The 26,440-nt window shown below is 45.5% G+C and overlaps 1 protein-coding gene across 1 annotated transcript in view; it reads left to right on the plus strand.

Annotated features, from left to right (window-relative positions):
* LOC310795494 (uncharacterized protein) overlaps nt 1-26,440 on the plus strand; it is a gene marked incomplete at both ends in the record, with an annotated part of 338,406 nt that overhangs the window by 258,560 nt on the left and 53,406 nt on the right. Inside the window, 10 exons of the mRNA XM_083657553.1 lie at nt 5,013-5,111; nt 7,659-7,751; nt 8,150-8,222; nt 8,429-8,449; nt 12,581-12,704; nt 12,874-12,937; nt 17,077-17,189; nt 18,509-18,733; nt 21,631-21,785; nt 22,593-22,804. Of these exons, the coding sequence (XP_083513679.1) occupies nt 5,013-5,111; nt 7,659-7,751; nt 8,150-8,222; nt 8,429-8,449; nt 12,581-12,704; nt 12,874-12,937; nt 17,077-17,189; nt 18,509-18,733; nt 21,631-21,785; nt 22,593-22,804 (1,179 nt within the window). The remainder of the gene's footprint in view (nt 1-5,012; nt 5,112-7,658; nt 7,752-8,149; nt 8,223-8,428; nt 8,450-12,580; nt 12,705-12,873; nt 12,938-17,076; nt 17,190-18,508; nt 18,734-21,630; nt 21,786-22,592; nt 22,805-26,440) is intronic.

Raw genomic sequence — 26,440 nt, forward strand, 5'->3', positions numbered from 1 at the left:
CTTACACAAACGTTTTTGTAACTTTGTTTAAAAATTAAGATTCATAGAACAATTCTTACATCTAATGGGGATCCAAATAAACAAATAAACAATTCTTATCATTTGCATGAAGTAGGACCTTCTCACTCAAACACATCTCAAAATAAAAGTGTTCCAGGTTAGGCTACTGGACAGAGCTTTTTTGTGCAAATACAATGAATACACAAATTAAATTAAATCCAATAGCCTATATCCCACAGCTATCATGCATTTACTTTTCCAAAAGAAAACAGGTGCAACAGAACATCAAAATGATCCATGGACAAGGAGTTTATAGACTGGCTCCAGACCAGTCCTCTTGAGTAGAGGGGAAATGAGTTTATGAGTTACAGTAACGATCTTCAGTCTGAATATCAGGCGGAGTTTACACACAGTCCGAAGTTTGGTATGCGTATTTTTATCTGCCATCCGAAAAAATATCGTCACGCACAGAAAACGTTGCACACTTGTGAGTCCGATGCATTTTTATTATTATGTCCGTCGTTCTCATGTCGTTCTATTTGCAATACGAAACAAATAGTCTCTCCTGTATCCACGTCACGTTACAACATGACTTGACAGGCTGAGGCAGCAGCGCTGATGTGGAATGGAAAAGCAGGTCGGGGAATGGTTATACTGGATGCTCGCGTTCACCTCGCCAAGCCGGCTGTGCGCGGTGGCGGGTTGCTGGAGCACCGCTTCCCGGGGAGAGAGAGCAGAGAGAGAGGGGCCAGTGAGGTGAAGCGAGCCGCTCTGACTGGACTCCAGCCGAGCGGGACACGGCCGCACCTCTGTCTCCACGGCTTATTTTCGACTTGCATGTGTGACAAACTGCGAGCTTTGTCTACTTCACTGACGGTGAAAAAAATCCACAACGAGGAAGGTATGCTGGCGTGTGTGGTGTGGTGGCTGGGTGCCTGTCTCGGTGCTTTGGGGTGCGCGCACGTCATGTGAAAATCGGCTCACAGAATCGGCTATTTAGAGTGACCGGAACAGATCACCGATCGAGGCCGATCACGTGAAAATCGGCCATTTCCGGTCACGTGCCGATCGATCGGTGCATCCCTAATTTCTACTAGGGCTGGGTTCAAAAAATCGATTCTCTGATTTTTTATCGATTTTTATTTTAATCCTCGATTATCGATTCATATGTCCAGAGATCGATTTTTTTTAAATAAAAAATAAATAAAAATAATAATAAACAGGCTAAAATATTATGCTGTGTGTGGTAGTTGAAACATAGTTTATAAGTTGACGTTTATTTATGTTTGTAGTTGAAACAAAAACATAAATACTGTAGGCTACATGAATGGAAATGTTTGATCATTAATATCTATTTTTAGAAATTATATAGGCTGAAATCAAATCACTGTGCATACTTGTGAAAGTGTCTTCATTGACAGATGAAAAGGCTGTTATTTACCCTTTGTCACCACCTGGTGAGTAAATATATGTGTAACTAAAACCATTAAAATTGACAACAGGTCTGCAACTTTTTTCCCCATGTATCTACTTGGCTGGTTGGGAACCCCTGTGTTACATAACTGGACAGTCATCTAATTCAGGGTACAGCTCAAAAAACACGTTTTGGTATCACTAACCAAATCAATATTGAAATTGATCGAATCGAAATCGAATCGAATCGAAATTAATCGATTCGCAACCTTGTGAATCGGAATCGAATCGATTCTTGAAATTTAAACCAATACCCAGCTCTAATTTCTACATAGACAATGCATGTTGTTGCATTAAGGTCACTGTTAAAGGACGATGAGCTGGTCAAGGTGTCAAAGATGACAATAGCCAGGATATTGATACACTATCACAGCTTTGTTTAGTGCATATAAACTCAAAACATCACCCTCGGTCTCTATGGCAACTGGGACTTATCACAGCTAGCGCTAGCTGTTGTTAGCTTTACATAGGCAGCAATAACTAATAATAACTAGCAACTAACGTCGCGTGATTATGACAATGATTGCATACATTTTTACCCTGTGGAAATCTCCATCTTAACAAGACTTTTAGTCGAATATTGAGTCCTAAATTTTTTTCTTTTCTTTAAACAAATAAAGAAATCTGCCAGTGGGGTTTCATTTGAAACCAATCCAAGTGATTCAGCTATGAGATGAATCAGGAGAGACAATATAACAAATTTAGACTAAAACTCTGACCAAAACGGAAAACTCATTTTATAAGGATTTGACCAAACGTTAATGGAAAAATGAATGGTGAAATCCACTTGCTAGGCCCCATGGGGAACCCGGAAGAGGGCGTGACTGTGGCCCTCTGTAGGCTCTGTCACGTGTGTACATGAGTGATTGAAGTCGAATGCAGGCAAAACGTTAAGAAGCAAACCTCAGTGTTGTAACAGTAATTAACCTTGATCCGTGTCTCAAACGATGCCATGTTGAGGGAATTGGGCCTAGAAAGTCCCTGACACGCTTTTGGATTTGAAGTTTAAAGTCGAGCTGAACCCAAGAATGACTTTTCTTTTCTTTTAGTTCAAATACCTGGGTATGCAGTGCACCTATTTAATAATGTATGCAAAACAAATCACAACAATCTAATTTCTTTAGTTTTTCACACTTTTTCACATCAAAAGTTTGTTTTTCAAGATTTCATTGATAACAGTAATGTACAGTTTGCTGACGTCACCTAGTACTATCAAATTTCTACCCCATTTCAACCAATCATATCACGACATGCAGCTGTCAATCAAATCTTCATTTCAGGATAATTTTCTCTTCCAAATGAAGTAGAAAATGGCACCTAGTGCCTGTCATCTGGCAGAATTCCTATCCCCATAAACTAACTACTAACTTGGCCAATTGTTAGAAACATGGATAAAAAACAAAAAGTATAATCTCTAAGAATGCAAAGAAATGTAACTGGCTCGTTAAAACGCGCATTCCAGGGATATCGTATTTACAGAAATAGCGTAAAAGGCGCGCGCTTGAGAGCGTTTGAGAGCGTGGTTGTCAGGGGTCTCCCCTCGGAGATTCCAGGCGGGCGGGCAGCACCCATTCATCGGATTGTCCGCTCCCTCCGCACGAAGCAGCTGGCTGCCTGGTACTCCGCGTATCCCACTCGCGTAGCACGACAACACGCTGAATCCCACTCGATTTGGGGGTGGAACACGCCATGATTGGCCAAAGCCCAATCCAGTCCCCAGAATTGTCAATTAAAATCATCGACATGATACTATGACCCGCCTCTCAACCTGTCATCTTATGCCTCAAATACACTACCCAACTCTGACCAACTCTGAACATCTTTCACAGATTTTGAAAGACTGGGGAGTTTACACTACAAGACTTTTTCATTAAGATTTTTTATCACGACTGAACAACTGATTGAAATACACTATACGACTCAGACCGCCTGGAAATCACTGTTTGAAATGAACTAGCCGATTGTCTCCATGACGACTCCCTCCAACTGAACATCGCCTCACCAAAACTCTCGCGAGAGCGAGAGTTAAGCCGTCAGCCCAGCATTGACAGACACTGAGAACTGTGTAAAAGCCCCGCTGTCAGGACTGCTCTGTGCTCATCTGCGACACACAGTTAGATTTTAGTTTTAAAATGCAGTTCTCGGCTTACTACCACAGCTTATCGCCTAGTGATAAGCAATGTTATGCATCGAAATGAACGTTGTTTAATGGGATATGTCTTACAGACCCATACGCACTGCCGCTGTCAATTGGCCAATCGCTGCGTAGATAATTATTCTGTAACTTGCAAAGATATATTGTTATGTTGATAATGCACACAACTCAATAATGACATTATGTAACGTTACTTGGTCGTTAACTAACCGAGCGATGAGCAGCCTACAGTTTCAGGCAGCTTACCTGATTATGAAGAGCACTACAAAGTCGGGCATTTTTAATGATGTCCTCGTTCCAATCAGTTCAATTCAATAATGACATTATTTAACGTTACTTGGTTGTTAACTAACCGAGCGATGTGGCTGTTACTAGCAGCCTACTACAGCTTCTGATATGAAATGAGCGAGCACTGCAAAGTCGGGCATTTTTAACGATTTCCTCTTTCGGCTTGCAACCAAAGACACCTACGGTTAGCATTAAAAGCAGTAGCCTATGAGTTGACGGGATTCGGTAAAACTTTAGTCCTTGCTTTGTTGATAGTGTAACAGACTGTTCAGTGTTGTGTTGTGTTATATTGCGTGTGTGCGAGGCTGTGTATGTTCCCTCGAGTTGCCGTAGAACAGGATATGTGGGGAGAAGCTTGTTATAACCTTACAGCCTGGCTCTATACTTTATTATTTTATTAACCAAGTGTGAATAGGCGGACCCGAATGCTCTGCTACAATAGCTTTCCGATTCTGGCATCGCACTGCACAACACGAAGACATGTCTTGCGCGAATAGTTTTCGGGCCACTGGAAAACTACTTGACAGGGCTGCGCGGAGTCATTTCTTTTATTCACCTTTTGTGTACCGCCCATGGTACCGCCCTCCTCTGTTTTCATTGGCTGTTGATGGAACATTGAGTTGAGTCCAGTTTGGTTGAGTCGGTGGAGCAGTATACACTATGCGATATCAGCGGCTGGATTTCAAACATGTTTGAAATAATCGTGTGGCTCCGACTGGCGTCATCTGGCAGTTTATACTAGACGATTAGAAATCTGCACCCAGTTTACACTAACTGATTTCGGTGCTAATTGGTGCTAAGACTGCAGACAACTGGCCACATCTGGGGACAACTAGAGCCAACTAGAGCCAACTAGAGCCCAACTGGAAATCCTATGTAAAATCCTAGGAAATGTCTTGTAGTGTAATCTCAGCTTTAGACAAACTATGTTTTCAGTCTGAAACGGACTCATTATGCACGTGACGAACAGGTTCAGTTCGACTTTAAGAAGGTGTGGGAACGCTGTCAATCGCTTTCTCTCCCTCCCTCTCTTCATCCCTCTCTTCATCTCTCTCTCCGTCTCTATGTCCTTCTCTCTCCCTCTCTTCCTCTCCAGGTGGGCTACACCCCCCTCCACCAGGCAGCTCAGCAAGGCCACACGGATATCGTCACGATGTTGTTGAAACACGGAGCCCCGCCCAATGAGATCACCACGGTGGGACAACTTCCTGAATGTCTTGTCCTCTCTTATCCCTCCTTCCAACTCGTGCAGGCCCCCCTGCACTCTGGCCCCTCCCCCCCTGCACTCTGGCCCCTCCCCCCCTGCACTCTGACCCCTCCCCCCCCTGCACTCTGGCCCCTCCCCCCCCTGCACTCTGCCCCCCCCCCCCCCCCTGCACTCTGCCCCCCTCCCCCCTGCACTCTGGCCCCTCCCCCCCTGCACTCCGGCCCCTCTGCCCAAATGTGCACTCGAACTGACATGTGAAGGGAAAAAAAACTAAATACCTCCAAGTAGCAAATAAACCCATAAGCACAGTGAAAAAAGTCTGTTTTTCTCTTCATCCTCTTTCAGTGTCTCTTGTTTATCCTCCCATCACACAACAACTGGCGAAAATCACCATGATTTGCGCTGTCAAAATTCTACTCATTACTCAATACTACGCATTTGCATTGACTTTTTACAGTGTATGAATAATATGTTCTATAACTCAGACTATGAATAATATGAACAAACCTCTCTGTAAAAACCTTCTGGGAAGTTTGGTGCAAATGACCTTTTTAAATTAAAAATAGACGGCATTTTACAGTATGTAACGCTTTTCTAGTCTACCGGCCACTCACATCGCTTCAACCATTCACTTACATTCATACACACATACACAAACCATGTGCTGTAGGGTGCTGGGTGCTGTAGGGTGCTGGGTGCTGTAGGGTGCTGTAGGCTGTAGGGTGCTGGGTGCTGTAGGGTGCTGTAGGCTGTAGGCTGTAGGGTGCTGTAGGGTGCTGGGTGCTGTAGGGTGCTGTAGGCATAGGTGTAGTCCCGGTAGAACGCGGGGGAACGGCGTTCCCATACTTCTCCAAGGGGTGTTTTGTGTGTGTCAGTGTGTGTGTGCATGTCGAGCCAATAAAACGAGTGAAACTTGGGGGGGGGGGGGGGGGGGGGGTTGGGGGGGGACCTTTGTTGGGACCTGTGCATATGCAGGTGTTCCCCATACAGGTGCGTTCCCCCACTTCTCTAGATAGCACTACACCTCTGGCTGTAGGGTACTGTAGGGTGCTGCTGGGTGCTGTAGGGTGCAGGTGCTGGGTACTGTAGGGTGCTGGGGTGCTGTAGGGTGCTGGGTGCTGTAGGGTGCTGGGTGCTGTAGGGTGCAGGTGCTGTAGGGTGCTGTAGGGTGCTGGGTGCTGGGGTGCTGTAGGGTGCTATGTGCTGTAGGGTGCTGGGTACTGTAGGGTGCTGTGTGCTGTAGGGTACTGTAGGGTACTGTAGGGTGCTGCAGGGTGCTGGGTGCTGTAGGGTGCTGTAGGGTGCTGGGTGCTGTAGGGTGCTGTAGGGTGCTGGGTACTGTAGGGTACTGTAGGGTGCTGGGTGCTGTAGGGTGCTGTGTGCTGTAGGGTGCTGTAGGGTGCTGGGTGCTGGCGCACTGGTGCAAGCCTCTTTTTGGGGTTCACTATCTTGCCCAATAATAATAATAATAAATTAAATTTACATAGCACACTTTAAAATCCAAGGACTTCACAAGGTGCTTTACAGATGCATGATAAAAGCAATCAAACAAGGAAAAATAAAAAAATAAAAAACAGCTACTAAAAGAATAAAAAGATAAAAGGATAAAAACATAACACGTGTAAAGTGAGAGGGAGGAGCCTAGGGGAGAGCTAAAATAAATGAGTGGGTTTTATGTTTTGATTTAAAAACATCAAAAGTGTCCAATGACACGTTCAACATACGGACTGGAGGAGCCGGGGATCGAACCACCGACCTGATTAGTGGACGACCCGCTCTACCTCCTGAGCCACAGCCACCCTCTTCACCTGGGCTGTCTCCCCTTAAGCCATTGAACTCTGCTTTCCTCTTGTTCACACCTTTACATTTTCTGGCCAAGCCACAAATCCATGAGCGTGTTGAAGGCCACAAGCCGAAACGCCTTGGTCTAACAATAAAGCTGTTCTATATACTAAGAGAGAAACGCTTTGGTCTAACACTAAAGCTGTTCTATATACTAAGAGAGAAACGCCTTGGTCTAACACTAAAGCTGTTCTATATACTAAGAGAGAAACGCTTTGGTCTAACACTAAAGCTGTTCTATATACTAAGAGAGAAACGCCTTGGTCTAACAATAAAGCTGTTCTATATACTAAGAGAGATGCTGGAGTTTTGACCTCCTGGAAGTAGGTGAAGTCATGCCAGAAACCCTCCTCTGCTTCTACAGGCCACACATTCACAAATTGCAATTTCTTTGAATGTTGATTGATTGATTTTCTATGTACTAGCTGTTGGCACAAAGCATACAGCCTCCAATGAGATGAAGGTTAGGGTTAAAGCAAGGCTCTGTCTTATATTCAAAACTTCAGATGGAAATGATGATGAGTTCCAGCTTTGCATTGGCCAGAAAATGACTTCCTCACCCATTAATTTCTGTCATGTTCTCTGACAAAATAATAGCGGGTCTAAAAGTGCACCCTTATTTGAAATGATGATTTCATCTTTATGGAGATATTTGTTCATGACGTTCATCTGATCTCTCTCCCCTCTCTATAGAATGGGACGTCACCCCTGGGGATCGCTAAGCGACTGGGATACATCTCTGTCATCGATGTGCTGAAGCTGGTCACAGAGGAGTCCGTCTCCGCGGTGAGCAGCGCCTCATGCACAGGTCACATGATACACAGGTCACATGATACACAGGTCACATGGTTACGCCCGTGCACAAGGCAGCAACCTTGACGCACGCCGTGACTCAAAGTTCCAATCAATCAGCTTTGCTCTCTAGCATCATTCAGTAAGTTCAGCTCAGCTCTCTCTCTCTCATGTGTGCTTTAAAATAAGTTCAGTTCTCCTTTTTTCTCCTCTCTCCCTCTACCTCTCCATCTCTCTCTCTCCATCTCTCTCCCTCTATCTCTCATCTCTCTCTCTCCATCTCTCTCCCTCTACCTCTCCATCTCTCTCTCTCCATCTCTCTCCCTCTACCTCTCATCTCTCTCTCTCCATCTCTCTCTCTCTCTTTGTCCCTCCGTCTCTGCTCTCCACAGATCACCACAGAGAAGCATCGGATGAGCTTTCCCGAGACAGTAGATGAGATTCTGGATGTCTCAGAGGATGAAGGTAGGCTGGCCGATGCATTGTTGTGGAAGAGATACTTCCACAATAAAAGATAGTGTACAATCACTTGTTCAGTTTGGGTCATTCATTTTCAGCTCTGACTCGGTATGATGCTAGAAGAAGAGTGTTTTGGACATGTGGCAGTGCTTCCATGAATTTAAACTCAACCTTGACTCTTTGTAACACTTTTCCTCTCGTGTGTTTTGTAGGGGTTGCCCAGCTAACGTTAGGTAGGATTGTGTCTGTATCTCTGCTTTGTCCGGTCCGGTGGCTCGTGAACTTGTGCCTTCATTGCAATTCTCATTTTCTCTGTGCATCACTAACTTGTTACTATGACTCTGTTACTATGTTACTATGTTACTATGTTACTATGACTCTGCTCTCAACTCGTTACTATGTAACTCTACTTACAACTAGTTACTATGTAACTACTATGTAACTCTGTTACTATGACTCTGCTCTCAACTCAACAGCCCTTTTATCCTCTTTCTCTCCCACTTATTCAAATATGTGAGAATAGTGTGTGTTTTTCATCGGCATGTAGTCATGACATTTTCCTTTTACCAGCGTTCAGAGTACATCTGTCCGTGGACTCATTATTGACTACAGTGTTTCAGTGTTTCTCTCCTCCTTCCCTGAGCCTTCCTTCCTGCCCTACTCAGCTTAATTGATGGATAAACTAATTAGACACATCATGCTGCGCCCCACACACACACACACACACACACACACACACACACACACACACACACATGCTGCGCCCCAGCTGAGACACTAACCAGTGAACCACACACACACACACACACACACATGCTGCGCCCCAGCTGAGACACTAACCAGTGAACCACACACACACACACACACACACACACACACACACACACACATGCTGCGCCCCAGCTGAGACACTAACCAGCGAACCACACACACACACACACACACACACTAGAGAGCTGCAAACCCGAGGGTACCCTCGCGGGCCCCTCGGGCCTGCCAATACGGGCCAAGGCCGGGCTCGTTTTTTCTTTTTTTTTAATTAATAGGTCCGGGCCGGGCCGGGGTCGGGCCGTTTTTCAATAATTAAATAAAATAACGTTGTATTACTCGCTTGATTTTACACAGCAGAGCAGTCAGACAAAGAGGAGGAGCGCACACTGCACAGACACTCGCCTAGCCACAGCCACACACACACAGACACACACACCCTCACCGTGACGTTAGTCTGCCACTCCAGTCCACAATCCACCGTTCAGTCAGCATGCTGTCAGCGTAAAAAACAACAACAAAACAAGCCGCGTGTGTCCGTGTCCGTGTCGTGAGAGAGAAATAAGATCGATGGACATAAAACAAAGTTTGCGAGGGGAGAGTTAAACAGTCCCCACTGCAGTAGGGAAAGCTCATTTCAACCTGTTCAAAATGAACCCATCTACCATACATTGTGAGGACACTAATGTGACGTTATTCAATGCAGCTATAAACGGTAAGTCTGCTGTTTTAATTTCGATATATGCTTGAGTGACATAATGTTTCAGTTTGTGGGCATTGTTGCTGTTGGCAATTAAACGATCTAACGTGCTCTTTCTCGAGACAATATGTGTGGATTTTGATGGCCACGGTAGCGTGTGTGAGAGGGGGAGAGAGAGACAGAGAGAAAGCTGCAGTGTTTGTCTTTAGGCAACACAGTCTAGCAACGTTTTGGACCAACGAGTTCAGCGGCGCGGCAGCATGCACAGAGAGGGAGAGAGAGATGTGTCGTCATATCGTGATATTGATGTCGGGCCTCGCAACGGGCTCGGGCCAATTAATTTCATGACTCATCCAGGCCGGGTCGGGCACGGGCCTGCATGTCACGGGCCGGGGAGGGCTCGGGCCGAGATTTCAGGCCCGCGCAGCTCTCTAACACACACACACACACACATGCTGCGCCCCAGCTGAGACACTAACCAGCGAACCACACACACACACACACACACACACACACACACACACACATGCTGCGCCCCAGCTGAGACACTAACCAGCGAACCACACACACACACACACACACACACACATGCTGCGCCCCAGCTGAGACACTAACCAGCGAACCACACACACACACACACATGCTGCGCCCCAGCTGAGACACTAACCAGCGAACCACACACACACACACACACACACACACACACATGCTGCGCCCCAGCTGAGACACTAACCAGCGAACCACACACACACACACACACACACACACACACACACACACATGCTGCGCCCCAGCTGAGACACTAACCAGCGAACCACACACACACACACACACATGCTGCGCCCCAGCTGAGACACTAACCAGTGAACCACACACACACACACACACACACATGCTGCGCCCCAGCTGAGACACTAACCAGCGAACCACACACACACACACACACACACACACACACATGCTGCGCCCCAGCTGAGACACTAACCAGCGAACCACACACACACACACACACACACACACACACATGCTGCGCCCCAGCTGAGACACTAACCAGCGAACCACACACACACACACACACACACACACACACATGCTGCGCCCCAGCTGAGACACTAACCAGCGAACCACACACACACACACACACACACACACACACATGCTGCGCCCCAGCTGAGACACTAACCAGCGAACCACACACACACACACACACACACACACACACACACACATGCTGCGCCCCAGCTGAGACACTAACCAGCGAACCACACACACACACACACAGTTGTTGTTTACACACTCCCCCTTTTTCTCCTGTATATAACGTCAGAGCAAAATCTGATCATATCGGTGTCACAATTTCTACACATTTTTACAGGCAGACTTTTAAATAGTTCGTTTGTTTTCATCTATTTTCTCTCCTGTTGTAATTGTTTTATTTTGTTCATTTTATTCTGCTTTAATGTGTGTGTGTTTTCTTAGTTGATCTCTGTGTTTTTTGCTTTATTGTTTTATTGTCTACAAACAACTTTACAACTGTTTTGAAAAGTGCAGTACAACTAAAGTTTACTTTTCAGATTATTAGTATTACAATGACAGTCCTCACTTTTCTCCTACACAGAAACAACCATCACCATAATAATAATAATAATCACCACATGTAATTTCATCCTCAATGGGCATGTTCAGTAAAAAAGCTGTTAGCAGGTGCCTTGTCGTTGATGTCCATGCAGTGTCTTGAACTGTGTTAATATTCACTGTCTTACCAACTCTGTTCTTTCACTCCATTGGCTCTGGTTGTTGTCGGTTTCACTCCATTGCTTCGACCAAAATCTCTGAGACTGCATTGTGGCCATTTTCTTCTTCTGTGGGATCATGAAGGGACGGATCGATGGCGGTGTAACCATAGTGCCTCTATTCCAACTGTGTTGCACCGCAGTAAATGTTTCTTTGTTTAGTTTTGTATTGAGTCTTAGATTCCTCTTTTTGCCAAGGGCGTGATTCAAATGGTTTCAGCAATGTTCTTGAATCTAGTGACATTTGATGTCACTTCTTCAACATACTGTCACAGTGTCACTTAAAGGCCCATTCTGTAGTTTTTCTATTTTTGGGAAACTGCACCCCCTTTGCTCACCTTTGTGCAGTGAGTATAACTGCTTCGCTGGGAGAAAAAATGCTCCAAATACATGTACCCCTAAATGTACTTGTCTCAACTCAAAGTCGCTAAGAAGTAGCTAATCCTGCCGCTAATCAAGCTAGCAAGCGAAACACGTTTCACTTCCTATACGTACTTCACAATAAAAGCAAGAAATAAAGTTCCAGGCAACTTGCCACTGTCAAGCCGCTCCAGGACGCAGCAGGAACAGGCTTTCAGAGGGCAGTGTGGAAATGACAGAGCCACCATCCTCGCTATTAGAAGTCAGTGTACCGTGAAAATTATTTAAAAAAGCTGTTATATTAAGGTAACCAAAAACTACATAATGAGGCTATAAGATCAAGACAATTCTTGACATAAGTCGAGATATATTGGAAAAGAAGAAAAGTAAACTAACATTTTAAGACTCAATCCAAGATTATTAGACTTGTTAATATGTTGCTGTTCATTCATTCTCTCTTTCCTCTGGTTCCCCACCACCCCCTCTCTTTGTTTTAATTGTGTCTGTGCTCTTGACAACCTGTCCTTGCTCCGCCCCCCCTGTCTGTCCTTGCTCCGCCCCCCCCCTGTCTGTCCTTGCTCCGCCCCCCCCTGTCTGTCCTTGCTCCGCCCCCCCCCCTGTCTGTCCTTGCCCCGCCCCCTGTCTGTCCTTGCCCCGCCCCCCCCTGTCTGTCCTTGCTCCACCCCCCCTGTCTGTCCTGGCTCCGCCCCCCTGTCTCTCTGACTTGTGTGTGTTGCCTGCAGGTGATGAGCTGCTGGGGATGGATGGAGGGCGCTACCTGAAGCTCGATGACCTCAAGGACCAGGATGATGACTTCCTGTCGCCTAAAAAGACTTTCAGGGACTTTGAGGGTGGCTTGGGCACCACGTATGTCATGATGACACTGTGTGTGTGTGTGTGTGTGTGTGTGTGTGTGTGTGTGTGTGTGTGTGTGTGTGTGTGTGCGCGCGCATGCGTGTGTGTGTGCGCATGCGTGTGTGTGTGCGTGCGTCTTGCAGCATTATAGTCTGCCTTACTTTATTCTCATTTCCCATAGGCCGTACTCTCCTGCCATTCCCAGGATCCCTTGTGTTTCCCCAGAGACCGTTCTGCTGGATCAGGTAGGCTTAACCCATCCCTTTTGTGTGTATCCCTTTAAGACGCGGTTCGCGGTCTTAAAGGGATACACACACAAATGAGGGATATACACGCAAATGCTGCATCAGGTATCAATGGGTTAACTGCTGCTCTGTTCAGAGGAGGCATTACATTTTGTAAGCATTGCTTTCTTTAGGGGACATTCACACCAAAAGCGTTTTTTTTTCAGTCAGAACACTATGAAAAACATGTCGAGAGCGCTTCCATTGTGCACAAAACACAGCGCACGGAGCGGGTTTTTTCTGCTCCGTTTTGTTTCCGCCTGCAGTCGCGTGCAGTACAGATCAGAACACAACGACCACGCGGACGGTAGCCAGCTGGTTTTGTCTGTTTGATGTTGTTCACTGTCAACATGAAAGCCAGATTATTGGCAATTCTGGCAGAAGCGGAGGTTGGAGGATCCCTCGGGAGGAGTAAATGTAAAAGAAAAGGTAGGAAGAGTGGAAAAGACGAGCAGGGCGCTTTTCCTCAATGTTCAACTTTTTTCAGCTTTAAAACGCCCACAGCGCTCCTCCAAAAACAACAGACGCCACCAGCGCTTAAACACCAGGTGCGTTCATTAAAAGAGGAGCACGTCTAGCGCGTCCTTACATAGAGAATGAATTGCAGAAAGACGCTGGCAGCTCCAAAAACGCTTTTGGTATGAATGGCCCCTTATCCTGCTGAACACAGATGCTCATTTGGGAAGGCCCTTTACCTCAAATAGGAATACATATCCCGAGATTAGCTTTCTTTCATTTGAATGTTCTCCTCTGTGTTTTAGAGTCTCTTACATGTTTACAGTATGAACTTGCAGTCGCCTCTCTTTCTGTTTTGCTCTCTGTCTCTTACTCATTTGAGCTTTCTCTCTCCACCTGCTTTCTCTTTCCTTTTCACTCCCTCCATCTTGCCATTTTCCCCATGGCGCTGGGTCAGTCCAGAGAGTTCCCCAAACTTCTGACCAGCCAGATATCTTACCAGAGCAGCCAGTAGTCGTGGCGGGACTTTGGGCGCCGGGCAAAATTTTTGGCCCCTTGAAACCAGATTAGAGGACCATTTACATTAAGATTAAACAGACAACGGGTTGGGTTAGGGTTAGTGTATCCCCAGGGGTGGACTCGACACAAATATGTCAGTTTAAAAAAAATCGTACCGTCAAAACGCCTGGTTCGATCACTGTGTATCCCCAGGGGTGGACTCGACACAAATATGTCAGTTTAAAAAAAATCGTACCGTCAAAACGCCTGGTTCGATCACTGTTTATCCTCAGGGGTGGACTCGACACAAATATGTCAGTTTAAAAAAAATCGTACCGTCAAAACGCCTGGTTCGATCACTGTGTATCCCCAGGGGTGGACTCCACACAAATATGTCAGTTTAAAAAGAATCGTACCGTCAAAACGCCTGGTTCGATCACTGTGTATCCCCAGGGGTGGACTCGACACAAATATGTCAGTTTAAAAAGAATCGTACCGTCAAAACGCCTGGTTCGATCACTGTGTATCCCCAGGGGTGGACTCGACACAAATATGTCAGTTTAAAAAAAATCGTACGGTCAAAACGCCTGGTTCGATCACTGTGTATCCCCAGGGGTGGACTCGAGACAACACCTAGCATGCCTAGGCTAACCACCTAACGCTAGTGTTACAGTTCAGCATCAAGTGAAGAGGAAACATCCCACTGCACACGGTTACATCTAAAACATATTCCTCAGAACCATCATGGAGTCAGGTAACAGATGAAATCAACATCTTGTTATCAACTAACTCAGAGACTAGCAGCACCTGACACATCTAATGCTAACCAGAAAGTTAGTAACCAACTAGTTACTGCACTAGCAACAGTTGTTTGTTAATGTTATCATGTTGCGTTACAGATAGGTGCCTATAGCTCATTCAGTAACGTTAGCGTTGACGCTATAGTGAAACTCCACTAGACTTTTTCTCTCCATCAAATAACGTTATTCTGCTGACATGCATATTTATGATGGAAATGACAATTAGTGACATGTGGTCGTGGAAAAAGCGTCAACCCCCTGTCAGGGGGGAAAAAACACAGAAAATAATAACGTTAACGTTACTGCAGCAAACGTTTGAGCGTGTGTGTGTTAGCAAGTTTTACCTGTCCGTGTCCAATAAAAGACAACTCCGCATCGCGCATGTTTTCAAAGTTCCTCCACCTTTGCAGTAATAAATTAACTCCAATTCTCACAATAACAAACATCTTCAGTCCAATGCTGTCATGGATAATTTAACGTTAGGAACTAACGCTGTCTGAAAGGCAAATCGGCAACAGTGTTTTGTTTAGCGTTACATGGTGGCTTTGCAGGGTCGCGTCAGCGGGCCGAAAACATAGCACAACGTAGCAAAACATTTATCAGCGAACATAGTGGTGCATTGAAACAGGCAAGGAAACATGACGTTCAACCTGGAAACCGTAGCAATACATTTTCAGACTACAGCCCAGGAGAATCATTTGGACGTCCGGTCGGAATTTTTCAAAATAAAAGCTTTCATTCAAACTCAATACAATACACATTGAAAATATACAAAGGGGCTTTAATTTTGGTATTTTTCACATTTCATATCTGGCACTTGTCAAAATTCCGAGTCGGATTGAGAGAGCCGCCAGACGGTGAAATGTCCGACGACCGGCTCTTGTGGAACTCTCTGGTCAGTGGCCCCGCCGGGGTCATCAGCTGGAAAAAAACAACTAAACTTTACCACTATTTCTTCAGAAGTTGTAGCTGTCATAGACTGTGTTGCATAGTCGATTGCTCTATTGCTGACAAAAATGTGTTAATGTAAGTCGCTTTGGACAAAATTACGTAATGTAATGTAATGGAAAAGTCAGGACAGTCAGTCAGTCAGTCATGGTGACGCTTAGTGAGTTTAGTGGGAAAAGGGCTGTAGCTATAGGGATAGGAAGGTGCTAGAGAGTCAGGATTCCAGGGGTGGGTAGCGTTAGTGACTAGGGGGATATGGGTGGTGTTTGGGGGGTAGAGATAGGTAGGTGGTAGAGATTGAGGATTCCAGGGGTGGGTAGATGGATATGGGTGGTGGGAGGGGGGGAGTGGCGCTGTGGGCTTAAAGGTTTGCACTTATTCTTTATCACCTCCTCCTCTCTCCATTTCTGTCTGTCTCTCTTCTCTCTGTTCTCTCAACCTGTTCTCTTTCTTATCATCTGCCCCCTTTCTCTATGTTACCCTCTCCTTTCCTCTCTCTCTCTTTCCTTCCCCTCTTCTTCTGTCTGTCTTCCCCTCTTCCTCTGTCTCAGTCTTCCCCTCTTCCTCTGTCTGTCTTCCCCTCTTCCTCTGTCTCAGTCTTCCCCTCTTCCTCTCTCTCTTTCCTTCCCCTCTTCCTCTGTCTCAGTCTTCCCCTCTTCCTCTGTCTGTCTTCCCCTCTTCCTCTGTCTCAGTCTTCCCCTATTCCTCTGTCTGTCTTCCCCTCTTCCTCTGTCTCAGTCTTCCCCTATTCCTCTGTCTGTCTTCCCCTCTTCCTCTGTCTCAGTCTTCCCCTCTTCCTCTCTCTCGTTCCTTCCCCTCTTCCTCTGTCTCAGTCTTCCCCTCTTCCTCTCTCTCTTTCCTTCCCCTCTTCCTCTGTCTCAGTCTTCCCCTCTTCCCCTGTCTCAGTCTTCCCCTCTTCCTCTGTCTCAGTCTTCCCCTATTCCTCTGTCTGTCTTCCCCTCTTCCTCTGTCTCAGTCTTCCCCTCTTCCTCTGTCTCAGTCTTCCCCTCTTCCTCTCTCTCGTTCCTTCCCCTCTTCCTCTGTCTCTGTCTTCCCCTCTTCCTCTCTCTCTTTCCTTCCCCTCTTCCTCTGTCTCAGTCTTCCCCTCTTCCTCTGTCTGTCTTCCCCTCTTCCTCTGTCTCAGTCTTCCCCTATTCCTCTGTCTGTCTTCCCCTCTTCCTCTGTCTCAGTCTTCCCCTCTTCCTCTCTCTCGTTCCTTCCCCTCTTCCTCTGTCTGTCTTCCCCTCTTCCTCTGTCTCAGTCTTCCCCTATTCCTCTGTCTGTCTTCCCCTCTTCCTCTGTCTCAGTCTTCCCCTCTTCCTCTGTCTCAGTCTTCCCCTCTTCCTCTGTCTCAGTCTTCTCAAGATTGTTTTCTCCCTCTCTGACCTCTGACCTCAGCACACCCCGGTCCCGTTACCAAAGGAATATGATGAAGACTCCCTCATCCCGAGCAGTCCGGCTACAGAGACTTCAGACAACGTCAGCCCTGTGGCCAGCCCCATTCACACTGGGTCAGTGGCCCCATTCACACATTCACACTGGGTCAGTGGCCCCATTCACACATTCACACTGGGTCAGTGGCCCCATTCACACATTCACACTGGGTCAGTGGCCCCATTCACACATTCACACTGGGTCAGCTCATACACATTTTGTTGCATTTTATTGTTCATTTTTGGTTGTATTTGTTGCACATTGTTTGGTCTGCAAATGTTATGCTTGTGTTGTCATTGATGCTGCTTTCTGGCTATAGATCTGCAGCCTGTTGCACCAGCTGAACGTAAGTTCTGTCTTAAGTTAGGGTGTAAAGTCCACACTAACTGCTACGTTCAAACTAGTTAGTTTGACACTAAAGTTGTGTCTTTGTTGAGTTGCACCACGGAGACGTAAGGTACATCTTAACTAGTAGTCCTTAAACCTCACACTAGCCAAAATAGTGTCGCAGACAATCACGTGTACAGTATATGTGACCAATCAGTGAAAAGCACGGTGGAAACGGTGTTTATTTGAACATCAACATCCACATTCATGTCAGCTCTTGCCTTCACTAATTAGCTTACTGGATATTAGCCATGTTAGTATGACTGTGAATAGATAGGGCCATGCTAACACCATGGGGATACGTATCTAAGGAGGTAAGACAAATCCACAAACTTCTCAAACTAGCAGTATAGCTGCATACTGGGGTCGTAGCTCCAAGGCAGGACCGTCCTCCAACCTTTATCTTCATCACTGCTTTGACAGGCAGGCTGCCTTAGTCAGGGTCAGGGTGGGTCAGGGTGGGTCAGGGTGGGTCAGGGTCAGGGTGCGGGGGTGCATTTTCCCCACAAGTATTAAGACAAAAAACAAATCCACATATTGGATCGATGCCTCTTTTGTTGTGACTGACAGAGACCAGCTGCCAGTTGATAGACCTAGCCTACCTAGCCTTCAAACTTGCTATACACACTTATATTTACCTGTTCCAACTACTTGGTTGTTATAAATCTCTAATGGGTTGTTTCTGTCTCTAAAGACTTAACGGCTCAGACTAATATTAGACTGCTTTATGCAACTGGCCCCATATCTGGTCCAAACACCAAACATTGCTGAACAAAGCAGAAAGGAAACATCACTCCAGTGTGTAAAACTCTCTTGTTTCTGTTTCGTTCAGTAGGAACCATTTATCTCCGTATCGCTGGTTGAATTCCAAGTGGCTGCATGTCGTCCTGTGTTAATTCTCGATAAATGCAGATAATCTTCACAGTGACAGACGGTATGACGATATGATTAATTAAGCGATGGTCTGAATCCTTGTCATTGACTCCTCCTCCATGTCACCGGCTCTCAGCTTCCTGGTGAGCTTCATGGTGGACGCTCGGGGCGGCTCCATGCGGGGCAGCAGACACCACGGCCTGCGCGTCATCATCCCTCCTCGAACCTGCGCCGCTCCCACACGCATCACCTGCCGGCTGGTCAAACCCCAGAAACTGACCACGCCTCCGCCGCTGGTGGAGGGGGAAGGGCTGGCGAGCCGCATCATCTCCCTGGGGCCGTCCAGTATGCAGTTCCTTGGGTGAGTCTGCTCAGCACTTGGTTTTTGTTTGAAAACACATGCATGTAGAGAGAACTTGTCCACCATAGCACCAGGGCTGGGTATTGGCAAGGATCGTTAAGGAATTGAATCGATCATGTGGAATTTGGATCGATTATTGTTAAAGGAGAATTTCAGTTTTTTACACCACGGTCCTCATTTCCAGCTTAAAATATGATGTTTTCTACCCCAAAATACTTTTGGGTTCATTCGGATCCCCGCAGAAGATTTGTCGCACCGAGTACACTCCTCAAACACTCAAACAGGCTAGAACGGGACCCTGCGGGGCATGCTGCACCCGCTCTGTAAATGACACTTTTTCGGTCACATCACGGTTCATTCTGGTTGTAAATATAATTATTTAGCTAATAGCTAGAAGCTAAGCTAACACCAACACAACAGTCAACGTTGATCTGCCCTGGATGGGGTTACAGTGCTCATCTTCTTCTTCTGTGGTTTCTCTGAAGAAGTGTGGTAAGAAGAGAAACCAAAGAAGAAGTCTACCGAGTGTTGAGTGTCTTACTGAACGCACTGAAATAAAAAGTATTCTTATTGTGTCACTGAACACACGACTGTGCAAAAAAGTTGATATGGCGATATATCACGATATTTTTCTGAAATAACGATAAAGTATTGCGGAAAAAAGTATCGCGATATATTGCCGTATCGTACCGTATTTTATTGCACAGCCCTACATAGGATATGTGTTATACATGTGTGTAGCATGTGGCAGGCCGCACGCCCTTGTATGGGCGTAGGTGGTTTAGTTCAAAATTGAGCCGCACGCCCTTGTATGGGCGTAGGCAGTTTAGTTCAAAATTGAGCAGCACGCCCTTGTATGGGCGTAGGCGGTTTAGTTCAAAATTGAGCCGCACGCCCTTGTATGGGCGTAGGCGGTTTAGTTCAAAATTGAGTCGCACGCCCTTGTATGGGCGTATGCCCTACCCAGCGTGGTTATGTTTTGGTTGCTTATTCTGCTGGCTGTAACATGAGCTTGATGTCTAAATCAAAACCTATAGCGTATTGCATGACTATTTTCTGCTAAAGATTATTATCTATCTAACTAATCCATTAAAGGAGTTTGACAGTTATTGAGAGTTGATTTGAGTTAAGCTGTGGACCAGTGATTATGTCTTTCATGCACAATGACCTCACTGGTCCTGGTCCTCAACTGAAGTCTCAATAACTGTCAAACTAAATGAATGTCTGCAATGTGATCATGTGCAAAATGAATCAACAAGCAGAGGTTCTCCTTTCATCTTTTCTTTCAGGGTTCAAACTGATTGTATTGTAATTAATGTATTGTAGACTTGTTTCAATCCAATGTTGCTTATCCCCAAAGCCAGTTCACATATTCTGCACATGAAAAAAAGAAGCTATCCCTCAATTTCAACCAAAAACTAAAAATAACAATAAAATGCTTAGTGTTTGTGTAGGATACTGATTACATATTTATTGTCAATTTCCTTAAAAAACTAAACAAGGTAATGATCATTGTGCCACCTAGTGGACACATCTCAGTGAGTCATCTCTCATGAATGAGAACATTGAATAGAATACTTCTTATTGCTGCTGTAAGCCCCATTTATTTTTGGGTGTTTTATTAATTTTCTTACTTAAACATCAGTCCTCTTCTCTGTGTAACACATTCAAAACATGAACGTCATTCAGTTATTTTGTCACTACCACAGGCCAGTGATCATTCAGTTATTTTGTCACTACCACAGGCCAGTGATCATTCAGTTATTTTGTCACTACCACAGGCCAGTGATCATTCAGTTATTTTGTCACTACCACAGGCCAGTGATCATTCAGTTATTTTGTCACTACCACAGGCCAGTGATCATTCAGTTATTTTGTCACTACCACAGGCCAGTGATCATTCAGTTATTTTGTCACTACCACAGGCCAGTGATCATTCAGTTATTTTGTCACTACCACAGGCCAGTGATCATTCAGTTATTTTGTCACTACCACAGGCCAGTGATCATTCAGTTATTTTGTCACTACCACAGGCCAGTGATCATTCAGTTATTTTGTCACTACCACAGGCCAGTGATCATTCAGTTATTTTGTCACTACCACAGGCCAGTGATCATTCAGTTATTTTGTCACTACCACAGGCCAGTGATCATTCAGTTATTTTGTCACTACCACAGGCCAGTGATCATTCAGTTATTTTGTCACTACCACAGGCCAGTGATCATTCAGTTATTTTGTCACTACCACAGGCCAGTGATCATTCAGTTATTTTGTCACTACCACAGGCCAGTGATCATTCAGTTATTTTGTCACTACCACAGGCCAGTGATCATTCAGTTATTTTGTCACTACCACAGGCCAGTGATCATTCAGTTATTTTGTCACTACCACAGGCCAGTGATCATTCAGTTATTTTGTCACTACCACAGGCCAGTGATCATTCAGTTATTTTGTCACTACCACAGGCCAGTGATCATTCAGTTATTTTGTCACTACCACAGGCCAGTGATCATTCAGTTATTTTGTCACTACCACAGGCCAGTGATCATTCAGTTATTTTGTCACTACCACAGGCCAGTGATCATTCAGTTATTTTGTCACTACCACAGGCCAGTGATCATTCAGTTATTTTGTCACTACCACAGGCCAGTGATCATTCAGTTATTTTGTCACTACCACAGGCCAGTGATCATTCAGTTATTTTGTCACTACCACAGGCCAGTGATCATTCAGTTATTTTGTCACTACCACAGGCCAGTGATCATTCAGTTATTTTGTCACTACCACAGGCCAGTGATCATTCAGTTATTTTGTCACTACCACAGGCCAGTGATCATTCAGTTATTTTGTCACTACCACAGGCCAGTGATCATTCAGTTATTTTGTCACTACCACAGGCCAGTCATCGTGGAGATCCCCCACTTTGCTTCGCTGGCCCGAGGGGACAGAGAGCTTGTGGTCCTCCGCAGTGAGAACGGCTCCGTCTGGAAGGAACATCGCAACCGCTATGGCGACGAAGTGCTGGAAACTATTCTGAATGGCATGGATGAAGGTCAGTGTGATGTAACCTGTCACTGCAGCCCAGGCCAGGCTCCGTGACGCCTCCTAGTCGCAGTGGTCATCTTGATGCACGACAGTTGAGTTGAACAAGAATAAGCAAAGCAGCAAGAGGATACTTTCATGGGAAACTTTACCAAAAAAAAGTTGCATAATGTCACATCTAGCCCTAACCCTCAAATGTGAAAACCCACATGTGAATTCAAGGCACATGTGCTTTTTGGACATGCAATAGGAGCACTGACAAATTACTGCCATTTCTCACCTCATAGTTGTTGTCCAGAGCGATGGTCTTGAAGTTCTTCAGTTTCCTCAGATCCCACAGCTTCAGAGAGCTATCCTGGGCTCCTGAAGTGCAACACCAGACAAGGACGTCAGGGTGTTGGCTGACATGTGTGGAATTTATTTATTTATTTATGTAGTTGTTTGTTTGTTTTTTCTTTCTTTCTTTCTTTATTATATCACATCAAAAGTGGAAAGTGTGTGTGTGTTTGTTCAGATGTTTTCACCTGCCTAGCAAAGAGAAGGTGAAAATGTCATTTTCACATGAGAAATGGGACATTTCACACCTTCACATATGAAAACCAACGTGTCCTAAAAGCACATGTACTTTGAATTCACATGTTGGCTTTCACATAGACACACATACAAGCAGAAGTGGTAACTGACAACTATATAGTTGAGTACTTGGAATGAATTAGAATTGTATACTAGACTTGTACGCTAACAAAGAGCCTCCTACCCACTCCCTCTGTGTGTCTCTCTCTCTCTGTCCTCCTCGTCACTCCCCCGTCCTTCATAGATCTGGAGAGTCAAGATGAGCTGGAGAAGAAGAGAATCCGTCGGATCATCTCCACCGACTTCCCTCTCTACTTTGCCGTGGTCTCCCGCGTCCAGCAGGAGAGCGATCTGATTGGTCCGGAGGGCGGCCGGCTGACCAGTAAGCTGGTGCCCCACGTCGAGGCCATCTTCCCCGAGACGGCCGTCACCAAGAGAGTGAGACTGGGACTGCAGGTGAGGAGGCGAACAAGAGGATGGAGAGATAACAGGAGGAAGTAGAGAGGGAAGAATACAATAAATTCAAGTCAATTTATTTATAAGCACATTTTAAAACCAGATTTGACCAACGTGGTTGGTCAAATTACTTAAACTTAAAACAACATAAAAATGATGTACAGAGAATATGAGAAAATTACGTGCGTGATACGGAGAGCTTCAAAGGCCAGGGAGTAAAGGTATGTTTTTAGTCTCGATTTAAAATGATCCAAAGAAGGGGCGGACCTAACAGGGAAGGGTTCTGGTTCTGGCTCTTCCACAATTTTTGAATAGCAGCAATAAAAAGCACAGTCACCCTTCTTTTGCTCAACCGGCTTGGCGGGACAGTGAGAAGCATCTGGTCAGAGGATCTACGTGACCTGGACGTAGAGAGGGGGCACAGAAGGTCAGAGGATCTACGTGACCTGGACGCAGAAAGGGGGCACAGAAGGTCAGAGGATCTACGTGACCTGGACGTAGAAAGGGGGCACAGAAGGTCAGAGGATCTACGTGACCTGGACGTAGAAAGGGGGCACAGAAGGTCAGAGATGTACCGTAAGGTGGTGCTTGTCCATTCAGGGCTTTCAAAACTAATAACAAAACTCAAATCAATTGAATATCTGACTGGGAGCCAATGAAGGGAGCCCAGTATGGGCGGGGCAATGTGGTCTCACTTAGGGTTGCCAGTCAGGAGTGAACTCTGAGCTATTAGAATAAATAGACAAAATAGAAGTGATCTTCCAGCTGCATGGCTATATTTCAGCTAAAAACAGGGTGTAAATGACAGCTTTTCAAGTCAACTTGGCTTCTCAGGAGACTTGGATTATGCCAGGTGAGCAGTATGGAAGCATTCTATGTATTTTTTCTGTTTGTTTTATTTTACATTTTTGCTCATGACATTCCTTCACACTCAGCAGACAGCTCTACTTGCCTGACGCGGCTGGTCTCCATTTCTACAAACTGGGGCTGCACCGGCTGCATTCTACCTCATGTAGTCCACTGACTGTATGCAGTACCTCATACAACCACACGTCAAAACAAATCACAACTATCCCTTTAAGACCTTGAGGCAAAGTCGATCGATTTTCTGCGTTTGATCCTCTCATTTAAAAGGCACATGAGATGGATTCTATGCAAATCCACACCTCCCTTCATTGCTTGGGTGTCTCTCACTTTGCTTTTGCAGCAGAGATAATCTGGTGCTTTTCAGAAAGCAGCTATTACTGGAGACAGATGTTCACCTGCTAAAACAGCTGACTCTCAGTGTCTGACTCTCTGGATCTATGTCAGAGTACTTCACTCTCAGTCTCTGACTCTCTGGATCTATGTCAGAGTACTTCACTCAGTCTCTGACTCTCTGGATCTATGTCAGAGTACTTCACTCTCAGTGTCTGACTCTCTGGATCTATGTCAGAGTACTTCAGTCTCTGACTCTGGATCTATGTCAGAGTACTTCACTCTCAGTCTCTGACTCTCTGGATCTATGTCAGAGTACTTCACTCAGTCTCTGACTCTCTGGATCTATGTCAGAGTACTTCACTCTCAGTCTCTGACTCTCTGGATCTATGTCAGAGTACTTCACTCAGTCTCTGACTCTCTGGATCTATGTCAGAGTACTTCACTCTCAGTCTCTGACTCTCTGGATCTATGTCAGAGTACTTCACTCTCAGTGTCTGACTCTCTGGATCTATGTCAGAGTACTTCACTCTCAGTCTCTGACTCTCTGGATCTATGTCAGAGTACTTCACTCTGTGTCTGACTCTCTGGATCTATGTCAGAGTACTTCACTCTCAGTCTCTGACTCTCTGGATCTATGTCAGAGTACTTCACTCTCAGTGTCTGACTCTCTGGATCTATGTCAGAGTACTTCACTCAGTCTCTGACTCTCTGGATCTATGTCAGAGTACTTCACTCTCAGTGTCTGACTCTCTGGATCTATGTCAGAGTACTTCACTCAGTCTCTGACTCTCTGGATCTATGTCAGAGTACTTCACTCTCAGTCTCTGACTCTCTGGATCTATGTCAGAGTACTTCACTCTCAGTCTCTTACTCTCTGGATCTATGTCAGAGTACTTCACTCAGTCTCTGACTCTCTGGATCTATGTCAGAGTACTTCACTCTCAGTGTCTGACTCTCTGGATCTATGTCAGAGTACTTCACTCTCAGTCTCTGACTCTCTGGATCTATGTCAGAGTACTTCACTCTCAGTGTCTGACTCTCTGGATCTATGTCAGAGTACTTCACTCTCAGTCTCTGACTCTCTGGATCTATGTCAGAGTACTTCACTCTCAGTGTCTGACTCTCTGGATCTATGTCAGAGTACTTCACTCAGTCTCTGACTCTCTGGATCTATGTCAGAGTACTTCACTCTCAGTCTCTGACTCTCTGGATCTATGTCAGAGTACTTCACTCTCAGTCTCTGACTCTCTGGATCTATGTCAGAGTACTTCACTCAGTCTCTGACTCTCTGGATCTATGTCAGAGTACTTCACTCTCAGTCTCTGACTCTCTGGATCTATGTCAGAGTACTTCACTCTCAGTGTCTGACTCTCTGGATCTATGTCAGAGTACTTCACTCAGTCTCTGACTCTCTGGATCTATGTCAGAGTACTTCACTCTCAGTCTCTGACTCTCTGGATCTATGTCAGAGTACTTCACTCTCAGTCTCTGACTCTCTGGATCTATGTCAGAGTACTTCAGTCTCAGTCTCTGACTCTCTGGATCTATGTCAGAGTACTTCACTCTCAGTCTCTGACTCTCTGGATCTATGTCAGAGTACTTCAGTCTCTGACTCTCTGGATCTATGTCAGAGTACTTCAGTCTCAGTCTCTGACTCTCTGGATCTATGTCAGAGTACTTCACTCTCAGTCTCTGACTCTCTGGATCTATGTCAGAGTACTTCACTCTCAGTCTCTGACTCTCTGGATCTATGTCAGAGTACTTCAGTCTCTGACTCTCTGGATCTATGTCAGAGTACTTCACTCTCAGTCTCTGACTCTCTGGATCTATGTCAGAGTACTTCACTCTCAGTCTCTGACTCTCTGGATCTATGTCAGAGTACTTCAGTCTCTGACTCTCTGGATCTATGTCAGAGTACTTAACTCTCAGTGTCTGACTCTCTGGATCTATGTCAGAGTACTTAACTCTCAGTGTCTGACTCTCTGGATCTATGTCAGAGTACTTCACTCTCAGTCTCTGACTCTCTGGATCTATGTCAGAGTACTTAACTCTCAGTGTCTGACTCTCTGGATCTATGTCAGAGTACTTCAGTCTCTGACTCTCTGGATCTATGTCAGAATACTTCAGTCTCTGACTCTCTGGATCTATGTCAGAGTACTTCACTTGCAGCGTCTCCTGTCTTCAGCTGATGTCTTGTCTCTCAGACAAGACATAAGGCTTGTGCAGACAATGTTCACTACACTTCACTGCAGACAGATGCTTTATTCTCTCATTATCTTTTGCAAGATAGGTTCTTGACGTTTGCTGTTTGCATGACGTTCTTGAATTTTCATGTGACAAGCAGATTTATATTGGAGACATAGCAAAAGCCTTAAAGTCGAGGTGAACCCGTTCGTCACGTTTCAGAATGAAAACATAGTTTGTCTGAGATGACAG

This window comes from Poromitra crassiceps (assembly GCF_964638095.1).
Source record: "Poromitra crassiceps genome assembly, chromosome: 21".
In the NCBI taxonomy this organism is placed as follows: Eukaryota; Metazoa; Chordata; class Actinopteri; order Beryciformes; family Melamphaidae; genus Poromitra; species Poromitra crassiceps.